At 33.2% G+C, this 11,887-nt stretch overlaps 2 protein-coding genes across 2 annotated transcripts; both read left to right on the top strand.

The window, feature by feature from the left end:
- The first annotated feature begins 2,613 nt into the window (after positions 1-2,613).
- Positions 2,614-4,397, top strand: LOC112011965 (stemmadenine O-acetyltransferase). Its single transcript, XM_024044314.2, has one exon. It carries the CDS (start codon positions 2,757-2,759, stop codon positions 4,119-4,121), a length of 1,365 nt encoding a protein of 454 aa, XP_023900082.2. The 5' UTR covers positions 2,614-2,756; the 3' UTR covers positions 4,122-4,397.
- Positions 4,169-6,233, top strand: LOC136064235 (stemmadenine O-acetyltransferase-like). The gene is made up of 2 exons (XM_065765751.1): positions 4,169-4,192; positions 5,199-6,233. Exons 1-2 carry the CDS (start codon positions 4,169-4,171, stop codon positions 6,231-6,233), a joined length of 1,059 nt encoding a protein of 352 aa, XP_065621823.1.
- The last annotated feature ends 5,654 nt before the right edge of the window (positions 6,234-11,887 follow it).

Raw genomic sequence — 11,887 nt, 5'->3', positions numbered from 1 at the left:
GTTGTTCTTATTGTGCCATGTTGTTTGCATGCAATACAAGTTGTATTTAACTATTTATACGATTATACCCATTACCCTTTTGAATATATAAACAATAGTCATTGGTATTTCCATTTAAAAAAAAATATTAGCAATTTAGTATTTCATTTCATAAATTTATATATAGTTATAAATAACCAAATAATTATATATTATAAGAAAAATATATTTAATTGGATTATTTTAACCAATTTTTATATTTTTAACTAATTTAATATATTTATTTATATTTTAAATAATTATTAAATTAATTATGATGTCATCACGATTTAATCTCGGTTCAACCTTCAAAATCTTGAACCTCTTCCTTTAATGGTTTATTGAATGATCCAAATTTAAAAACCATGAAATCCTCACTATCATACTGTGGATACTCAGAATTTGAAAAGCAGGATCAAAGAAATCCTCAACCCATGTACAATCACATGCCCATCATGGTATATATCCCAGTCTACTATTTTTACACCATTGATTGATGTGTTTGTGTCACCAGGTAATGTTGTGACCACTAGGGGATGGCCAAGCAAAAGGATTGAGAATTTGGAACCATAAGTAAGAGAATTCTCTAAAGTCTCTTTGCCAAGGTTTGATGGTGCAATTTGATATTGAAGCAAAGTGAATGGAACCTGTGGGTGCTTCAAAGAGTAGAAAGCTTCGTCAGTGGGGCAGAATATAGTGACTATAGTGTTAAGACTTTGTTTAATTGATAAAAGATCTTTGAGGGTCATGTTTAAAGTCTGTGACATCTCATTCAAAGAATGATTCCTGCTCCACTTGTCCTTCCAAAACCTCACATGGTTGTCACTCCTTGCTTCAAACTGCACTTATTTCACATTACTGTCCAACTGGTGCGAACTAGGAAGCATAGACATTTTATTTGGGGGTGATGTACCGCATATCCACTATGTTATATTATAATTTTTCAAAAATTGCTTATGTTGTAGTTTCGTACTTATATGCGTACCAGTGTCTGTGTTCGTGCTTCCTCGATGCTAACACTCCTCTGTTAACACAATTGGTGTTCGCTAGAATCAGAGAAATGTCTACAATAAAAGATGTATGATTGATCAATGACTTGCGATTGAATTAGGCCTCGTAATTGTGTGCAAAATGTTGGCCTCAGATGCACACATGAATTTGTGGCAGTGTTAGCGTTGTAATGTGTCCTTTTTGCAAAGATGCAACAGTACTGAGAAATTAAATATTAAAGATATGCATGTGATGAAGTATCAGAAAAGGAAAGAATTTATTTGGTGCCAATTATTGCACACCTATTCTATTTGTTTTTATGTTGAAACTGAGGTTGGAACCAACAGAAGAGTAGTTGGGTTTTTATAATCTGTGTACAAAAATTTAATAAGAAACCTGACCTTGTTGGTCCCTCTCTGTAATTTTGTCATGCTTACAGTCTGTAGTTCTTGCTCTCCATCTCTCTCTTAATTATTTTGGTCCTCATGTGATATTTTCATAACAGGGCAATTTGGATACACATCTATTTATGGAAAGTTACCGGAGTTAAAAGAGGAACCAGACTCCATTGGTCCTATCTGTTCCATCAGAGTGGCCTTGGAAGACCATATTCAGTGGGTCATCACATAACCGTAAAAGGAATGATGCTGTGAAAATTTCGTAATTTTATGTTTTTGGTAAGGTAAATTTTGCATTTGTGATGAGCTTGGTGTCAAAAGTACTAAAAGACCTCAAAAAATTATTCTATAAGGTTTGCTCGCTAAAGTATTTAAAGTGTTTGTGATTTCAAAATTTTGGAATTAGGACTTTTTTTTTTAAGAATGATTTGGGATTAAGACTTGGTTGTTTGCATTTTCCCTTATCCTTATCCCGTATATCATTAATTTTAGTTGAATTCGCCGTACATAGTTTGGGCAAATGACACTTACATTGTCTTTGTGTAAGGTCTCACCTTTTGGTGTCAGTTACTCCTCTTTTTTTTTTTTTTTTTTCTCTTGAGATAATTCATTTAAGTCAAAACAACTCAATGGAACTAATTGATGAATCTTACTAGCAACAAAATTCTCATCCATTGATTCTACAATAATTTAACAAAAATGATAAATAAATATTAACATCATATTTCAATATATTTGAAAAATAAATTAAAAACAAAAGAAATATATACCTTATTTATAAGTTCTTGAACACTATATTTTTGTAGACATTCTTTGATCATTCATTGAACTCATCTTTCTTTCTTGTTTATTTGCTGAACATTGAACTCATCATCTAGTTTTTTTTTTTTTTTTTTTTTTTAATGATATTGGTAAAGTGGGGGAAAAAAAAAGTAAATACCGGTAAAGTAAGTATTGGTGGAAGATGAAATAGAAAAAGGAGGAAAATTGCAAAAAGTACATTTTTGTCTTGTTAAAAAATCTTGAGGACATCATAGTAATTTTGTTATGTTAGATCCGGCCATATCAAAAGATTGTTGGCAAGATAAAAAAAGAACCCCTTCTCAGCCTATTTCAAGTTTTTATGCAAAGGGGCCACCACTATCATTGGCATAAACGTGTACCCTAGGGCACACGGTAACAAACGCCATTTAAGAATAGCAGTATAGCACACATCTCTTCTCAAAGCCAAAGTTTCTGTCACTCGAGAGAGCTCGGAGTTGGTGTTGCAAAGGTTGAGGCAAACTCTTTAGCAGAAGATATAAATCAAAAGAGACTGCAGATCAGAGGCAAAGTAATTCGTGTGGCAAAATGGTGAAGGTTGAGGTCTCTATCATTTCAAAAGAAACAATCAAACCATCTTCACCAACACTGCACCATCTGAAACCCTACAAACTCACCCTCTTTGATCAGGTCACTCCCTTAACTTACTTTCCCATTGTCTTCTTCTACCCCATGAGTACTGATCTTAATCTCAATATTTCCCAAATCATTGAGCAGCTTAAAAATTCCCTTTCAGATACCCTTAGTATCTTTTACCCATTTTCTGGGTGCATTAAAGACAACCTTTTTGTCCATAATTTTGACACGGGTGTTCCCTTCCTGGAAGCTCGTGTTAATTGTTGCATGTCTGACTTCCTTAAGCACCAAGACACAGACTTACTGGGTCTATTCATTCCACGTCGTGCCTTTTACAAGGAATCAGATACTGGTGTAGGTCAATTAGCTATACAACTAAACCTCTTTGTTTGTGGTGGAATGGCAATTGGGTTGAGTTGCTCACATAAGCTTGGAGATGCAGCAACATTGAGTGCTTTACTTCATTCTTGGGCTGCCACCTTTAGTAGGTCTCCTGAAAAAGTTGTACATCCAAATTTCTCTGAGGGATCATCTATGTTTCCACCGAGAGATTCACTTCCACAAAAGTATTTAGCTACAATGGATAGCCTGTGGTTCAAAGAAGGTCATTTTGTTACAAGAAGGTTTGTGTTCCATGACAAAGCTATAGCCACCCTAAGGGCCAAAGCGAAAAGTGAACGAGTTCCTAAACCAACACGCATTGAGGCACTAACATGTTTCATTTGGAAACACTGCATGGCAGCTTCTTATAAAGCCAAATCATCAGGTTCAAAAACGACACCCATGATGGTCCAAGCAGTGAACTTGAGAACACGAATGAAGCCACACTTGTCAGATGCTTCTACTGGAAATATATTTTGGTGGGCACCCGCAGGCGCAGCAGCTGATTTGGCTATGGAAGATCAAAGAGAGTTGCATGAATTGGTGGACCAAGTAAACGAAGCCATAGCAGGGTTTGATGATAGCGATTGTGCGGAAAGTTTGCAAGGGGATGAAGGACTTTTGGCTTTCTCCGATTACTTTGACCAGTTGGAAGATATGTTTTCTGCAGAAATAAAACCAGATGTTTGTGCATTTACAAGTTGGCTTAGATTTTTTAACGATATTGATTTTGGTTGGGGGAAGCCACTTTGGGTTGGTATCATGGGAAAAGTTGGCCCTGCATTTAGGAATTTAATAATATTCATTGAAACCCCTTCGGGTATTGGGATTGAGGCATGGGTGACTATGGATGAGAAAGAAATGGCCATATTGGAGACTGACCCTGAATTTCTCCAGTTTACTTCTCTTAATCCTAGCATTTCAATCTGTTTTTAAAGTCTTTGGATGTGTTTTGTTAGATACCATATTCAAATATAACAGAAATGGTCGCTGCAGGTACGTACGTTGTAAGTTTGTGTGTGCCAGTCAATGAATAATAAATTGGTCTATCAATGTCCTCGTCTTGATAGACTACGTGTAAGGCATAATGTTGTAGCATTATGTTAGTTTAAGGAATGCTCACATGGTTGAAATTTCCTTTTTTTTTCCCCTGAATGAAATGTAATGAAGTTCTTAAGTTGTGATAAAAATTTACATAAGTGGAGAGAACCAATATAATTTTCATGTATATATATATTTTTTGAAGTAGATCATTTTCAATGTTTCGAAATGATATTAAAGTTTTAAAGGTGGTTTACACCATATTGTATTATAAAATTAAAATGATAGCATTAGTAGCTGTTAAAGCTCGACAAAATATGATTATTTTTTATAATTGTATCAACACAAGAAGAAAGGTAATGAGCACAAACATAAGGTGTGCTTGTAAGAAAAAGGCCCGTAATTGATCCAAAGCGACTTAAGAAAAAGTGTGTTTACGTTTGATTATTTAGAAAATGAGTGCTCAAACCCAAATTTTCATGTATTAAACAAGTTAAACTTAAACATGATACTTGTTTTGTGAACAACTTCATGAGTACAAGCTCATTTTTACATACATACGTACATACATACATATATATATATAGTGTTTTATTTTTATGTGTATACATGTATAAAAATGTACTTATAAAGACTTCAAATGGGGTTGTGTAAATTTGTATAGAAGTTTATGAGATATATGATTTGTAATTTATTTATAATATAAATATCCCATTTTGTAGTAAAAATTATTCCATTTACTAATATAAAGTTGATGAATTTGTTTTTTATATGTTCATAGAAAATATTATTCTAACTAATTCAAAAAATAAATAATTACAACTATTTTAATTTAATTATTAATATAACAATACAAGCTTGAACGTTGATCAATGAACTCAAACTCGGCTCATGTTTGAAATAAAATTAAATGAATAATTAAAACTTTTAATACTAATTTTAGTTTGACTTATTTACAACCCTAATAAGAAGTTGCACCAAGACACAGACTTACTGGGTCTATTCATTCCACGTCGTGCCTTTTACAAGGAATCAGATACTGGTGTAGGTCAATTAGCTATACAACTAAACCTCTTTGTTTGTGGTGGAATGGCAATTGGGTTGAGTTGCTCACATAAGCTTGGAGATGCAGCAACATTGAGTGCTTTCCTTCATTCTTGGGCTGCCACCTTTAGTAGGTCTCCTGAAAAAGTTGTACATCCAAATTTCTCTGAGGGATCATCTATGTTTCCACCGAGAGATTCACTTCCACAAAAGTATTTAGCTACAATGGATAGCCTGTGGTTCAAAGAAGGTCATTTTGTTACGAGAAGGTTTGTGTTCCATGACAAAGCTATAGCCACCCTAAGGGCCAAAGCGAAAAGTGAACGAGTTCCTAAACCAACACGCATTGAGGCACTAACATGTTTCATTTGGAAACACTGCATGGCAGCTTCTTATAAAGCCAAATCATCAGGTTCAAAAACGACACCCATGATGGTCCAAGCAGTGAACTTGAGAACACGAATGAAGCCACACTTGTCAGATGCTTCTACTGGAAATATATTTTGGTGGGCACCCGCAGGCGCAGCAGCTGATTTGGCTATGGAAGATCAAAGAGAGTTGCATGAATTGGTGGACCAAGTAAACGAAGCCATAGCAGGGTTTGATGATAGCGATTGTGCGGAAAGTTTGCAAGGGGATGAAGGACTTTTGGCTTTCTCCGATTACTTTGACCAGTTGGAAGATATGTTTTCTGCAGAAATAAAACCAGATGTTTGTGCATTTACAAGTTGGCTTAGATTTTTTAACGATATTGATTTTGGTTGGGGGAAGCCACTTTGGGTTGGTATCATGGGAAAAGTTGGCCCTGCATTTAGGAATTTAATAATATTCATTGAAACCCCTTCGGGTATTGGGATTGAGGCATGGGTGACTATGGATGAGAAAGAAATGGCTATATTGGAGACTGACCCTGAATTTCTCCAGTTTACTTCTCTTAATCCTAGCATTTCAATATCTTTTTAAAATCTTTGGATGTGTTTTGTTAGATACCATATTCAAATATAATAGAAATGGTCGCTGCAGGTACGTACGTTGTAAGTTTGTGTGTGCCAGTCAATGAATAATAAATTGGTCTATCAATGTCCTTGTCTTGATAGACTACGTGTAAGGCATAGTGTTGTAGCATTATGTTAGTTTAAGGAATGCTCACATGGTTGAAATTCCTTTCTTTTTTTTTTCTTTTTTTTTCTCCTGAATGAAATGTAATGAAGTTCTTAAGTTGTGATAAAAATTTACATAAGTGGAGAGAACCAATATAATTTTCATGTATATATATATTTTTTGAAGTATATCATTTTCAATGTTTCGAAATGATATTGAAGTTTTAAAGGTGGTTAACACCATATTGTATTATAAAATTAAAATATGATAGCATTAGTAGCTGTTAAAGCTCGACAAAATATGATTATTTTTTATAATTGTATCAACACAAGAAGAAAGGTAATGAGCACAAACATAAGGTGTGCTTGTAAGAAGAAGGCCCCTAATTGATCCAAAGCGACTTAAGAAAAAGTGTGTTTACGTTTGATTATTTAGAAAATGAGTGCTCAAACCCAAATTTTCAAGTATTAAACAAGTTAAACTTAAACATGATACTTGTTTTGTGAACAACTTCATGAGTACAAGCTCATTTTTACATACATACATACGTACATACATACATACATATATATAGTGTTATATTTTTATGTGTATACATGTATAAAAATGTACTTATAAAGACTTCAAATGGGATTGTGTAAATTTGTATAGAAGTTTATGAGATATATGATTTTTAATTTATTTATAATATAAATATCCCATTTTTAGTAAAAATTATTCCATTTACTAATATAAAGTTGATGGATTTGTTTTTTATATGTTCATAGAAAATATTATTCTAACTAATTCAAAAAATAAATAATTACAACTATTTTAATTTAATTATTAATATAACAATACAAGCTTGAATGTTGATCAATGAACTCAAACTCAGCTCATATTTGAAATAAAATTAAATGAATAATTAAAACTTTTAATACTAATTTTAGTTTGACTTATTTACAACCCTAATAAGAAGTGCATTGGTACAAACCAAGCACTAACTCAGTGAAAGAAAACTTAAATGAAAGTGGCTAGGAAAAAGAAAAATGGAAGTGGACAGTCATATATACTAGGTTTGAAGGAAAAAGAACAATATATGTTGCAAACCCTATATGCACATGGATAATAATTGTTGTATTTAGTTAGTAGTTGGTTAGTTACAATTCTAAGCATGTTAATTACATTTAAGACATGTTGTAATTGTTAATCATATGGGGAATAATTGAACCAATAGGATAAGGTCATGTGGGTCAATAGAATAGCTTTATGGTTCTATAAATGCCTAATTGTAATTACATTTCTTTTCATTGAATAATATTGCAACTTATTGCATTCTTTTTTTTTTCTTTATAATGAATGCTTACTACCTTGAATCTAGTCAAATCCCATACACTTCCCACCCATTTTTATAGACTCTTTATCCATCACTTTTAGGAACCAATGGGTTCCTAATAACAACAATGCTCCCTCCTCCCACATGAGGGGTGGGCTGCTGGGCCCACCCCTCATGTGAGGACTGGGGCTTCACTTTACTTTTTCATGATATTAAAGTCATTCACAACGTGCATAGATACTACTAAGGTTCTCTCTACTTGCCCTTCAAACTTATGAACTATCAATCTGAATATATACTAAATTAGATAGGTACAACCAACTTTTTTTACATGCAAGTTCCATGCATTTATGGAAATGGAATGCACATTATTAATTAATTAATTAGGTCCAGATGTTTTGAGTAAATGCGGTACGGATTCTGTTAAGTTCTTGGCTAATCAAAATTTAGAAGAGAGAAGAAAAACAGTTACTTAACTAGCCTCCTGAGTTGAGAGAATTGAGAGAGAAGAGATAAGAGCAATTGGGTTAACAATTAACTTTTCTGGATATTTCTCATTACGATCCTTATCAATTTTATATACAAGAGTACCCCTTCTCTCCAAAACTGACAAACTAACTGACATTTCAACTAACATACCAGCACATGCCAGCAATCCTAATAGATTCTCTGGCAATCTCTTTGGGTTATGTTAATGGACGTCATAAGGAGCCCTATCTGTTAAGATACCCATTAACAGCAGCTTTTTGTCCCCCTTTTTTTTTTTTTTTTTTTTTTTGGCAGCCTTATAGGCCTTGGGACCAGCTTCATAGAAAGAAAAAATATATATTAAAATAGACTGTGTGGCCAATTTTATGCATTTTTCTTCTATTTATCCAATTTTTTTATTAAGTGAGACACATATTAGTCCAACCTTAACAAGCATTGCACGGTGCTTGTTAACATTTGCCATTTTTTTTTTTCAAATTGCTTTCTCAGGCATCATGGTTCTTGTAGGTGTCTTGTGCTCTTATTTTAACGCCATNGAATATATACTAAATTAGATAGGTACAACCAACTTTTTTTACATGCAAGTTCCATGCATTTATGGAAATGGAATGCACATTATTAATTAATTAATTAGGTCCAGATGTTTTGAGTAAATGCGGTACGGATTCTGTTAAGTTCTTGGCTAATCAAAATTTAAAAGAGAGAAGAAAAACAGTTACTTAACTAGCCTCCTGAGTTGACAGAATTGAGAGAGAAGAGATAAGAGCAATTGGGTTAACAATTAACTTTTCTGGATATTTCTCATTACGATCCTTATCAATTTTATATACAAGAGTACCCCTTCTCTCCAAAACTGACAAACTAACTGACATTCCAACTAACATACCAGCACATGCCAGCAATCCTAACAGATTCTCTGGCAATCTCATTGGGTTATGTTAATGGACGTCGTAAGGAGCTCTATCTGTTAAGATACCCATTAACAGCAGCTTTTTGTCCTTTTTTTTTTTTTTTTTTGGCAGCCTTGTAGGCCTTGGGACCAGCTTCATAGAAAGAAAAAAATATATATTAAAATAGACTGTGTGGCCAATTTTATGCATTTTTCTTCTATTTATCCAATTTTTTTATTAAGTGAGACACATATTAGTCCAACCTTAACAAGCATTGCACGGTGCTTGTTAACATTTGCCATTTTTTTTTTTCAAATTGCTTTCTCAGGCATCATGGTTCTTGTAGGTGTCTTGTGCTCTTATTTTAACACCATTGTGAGTGCTCTTATAATTAATTTTGTTGATTGATTCTTTGAAGTTGGGGTGTATCTTTTTCAAATCCAAAGTTTATACATGATAAATAAATTGGAAGGGATAGAAATTTGATGTGGAAGTGGAAGCATAAAAGAGTAACACAAGAACACATGAAGAATTCTGTGGTTCAACCTTAGGGCCTACTCCACAAAAGAAAACCTTAAGGGTTACATCTTTACCATAAACTCAATTCTTGTGTTACAATGAACCCAATATGAGTATTTTTAAGATGCTAAACCATAGACTAATCATACATTAACTATGTTTAATAGACTTGGGAAAAAATTTGTTATTCAACCTTAATTTTTTAAAATATGTAGCCAAACAAACCCCCTTTTCAAAATATGTACCAAAATACCCTTATTTTAGATTAGTAATGTCGAGTTTCATGTGTACTTTACTGCTTAAATTTTTTTGAAAATTTTGCGCAGAAATAGACATTAGGAATGTCGAGTTCCACTTAAAAATACACATAAAACTCGACATTGCTAATGTCAAGTTCTAAACAGAACTTGATATTAGCAATATCAAGTTCAAAAAGAGTGGTATTTGCTAGATATTTTGAAAAGAAGGTTGTTTGCGTTGTATTTTAGATTGACCCCAAATAATTAATTCAATTATCTAAGTTAATTAATTATGTCAAATTACATGCAAATTGTGGAGGCAAAGTGTAGCGGACAATAAATTGACACGGTGATTCGTTGACTAATTGGGAAAACTTCTCACAAGGCAAAAACTCCACCGTGATTTTCTTTAGATTACCACTCCCAAAAATCACTAATCAAGAATCAAGTGATTACAGATACAAGGAATCTTACCACTACTTTGGACTATCCCAAAGTACCAACCTAAAGTTGAACCCTCACTCCAATCTCCAATTGAACTTAATCTTGGAGAGATTTCTTCCCTTTGCATGGATCCCAGTACATGACTAACTTCCCAGCAACTAATGTTTGTTGTTGGATGCAAAGTTCTTCACTCCAATACACGTTGAAGATCTGAAAGCACTTGGATACAAAACCCTAAAGCATACAAGAACGCAGTGGCCTCTCTAAAAGTATATGAGTTCTCTAATTGAGTCTTTGTGTTTCTAATGACTTTAAAAATAAAGCTTTTATACTCTCTAGGAGTTTAGTGAATGAAACCCTAGTAATCCAAGTCATCATGGGCCAAAAGTTTGATCTGAGAATTTTGGATCTGCGTAGCTCGATAGATCAAGAGGTGTCAAGCTATTGTCGAGGTCCTTCATTTAATCTTGATAGATGCTAGTATTGAGTTTGTGTTGAGACTAGTGTGGAGGTTCACTTTTTCAGATTTTCTTCACTCTTTTCTTGATGCAATCTTCATGTCTTCAATAATATCACTTGTCTTAATTACTCAACATACTTCATGATATTCTAAAAACATCTTAGATCTACCGAATTACAAGTAAAGTGCATTTTGTCAAAGGATATGGCAACAAATGAAAAATGTGACCCTAACATTTTGGCTACATAGTTTAAAATTAAGGCTTTTGAACCATTTTTCCCATAGACCTGTAATACAAGTACAAGATTTAGCTTGCATGCCAGGCTTGGGCCTTGGGGCTTGATATATCTCTAATCCGACTGGGTTAACCACAAGCTGGCTCAAGCACTGGTTTTTTAGACACTAGGAATGGGATGTTACACCAAATTTTATGACCCGTTCAAATTAACCGCAGTTGAACCGACTGGTCACGGTTCAGACCACCTTATTTATGCTTTTAAAAAATACATTAAAATTCAAATGGCAGGATTAGAACCTGCGCACAAAGGGCAAAAACTTTGTATAAACCTTCTTCTTCTTCTTCTTCTTTTTTGATGAATACAACTTTGTATAAACTTATTGTTACTTTAAGTGGAAAAATAATGGTTTCATAGTATAAAAACTTATATACATTAAAGAATCAATTGGTCCCATTAGAAAATATATAATCTTTTAACATATAATAAATATCATATATATATATATTGTGACTAATATACTTAACATTATTATACGTGGAGCATTAAAATTATTTCCTTGTTTAAGAAAAGATTTTATATATTTGCAGGACTAAGCGTAACTTTAATTTTTTTAATTATGCTATATATATATTCTTTAAAAAAAAAAAATCAAGACTGCTCATTTTACAAATTGTTCCATTTTTTTAAATTTATTGATCAAGTATTAGATCATTTATGATGTCATCATGGTTTGACTTTGGTTGGACCTCAGTCCGACTTAAAAAATCTTAAACCTCTCATTTTTTGGGTTTTTATGAACAGTCCAGGTTTCAAAATCATACTCTCCATTACTCACTATATTACCTTTGCATGTAAAAAATTGGTATTAGAATCAGGCATGAAATAGTTATGGTTGGAACTTGGAACATAGCAGATGTTCTC

This window comes from Quercus suber, unplaced genomic scaffold (genome assembly GCF_002906115.3).
Source record: "Quercus suber isolate HL8 unplaced genomic scaffold, Cork oak 2.0 scaffold_650, whole genome shotgun sequence".
NCBI lineage: Eukaryota > Viridiplantae > Streptophyta > Magnoliopsida > Fagales > Fagaceae > Quercus > Quercus suber.
This window is presented reverse-complemented; position numbering and strand designations above follow the sequence as displayed.

Coding starts and splice junctions, on each gene's coding strand:
- LOC136064235 (XM_065765751.1), top strand. CDS start 4,169: ATGGTCGCTGCAGGTACGTACGTT. Junction 4,193..5,198: donor TCGCTGCAGGTACGTACGTT/GTAAGTTTGTGT, acceptor CCTAATAAGAAG/TTGCACCAAGACACAGACTT.
- LOC112011965 (XM_024044314.2), top strand. CDS start 2,757: ATGGTGAAGGTTGAGGTCTCTATCATTTCAAAAGAAACAATCAAACCA.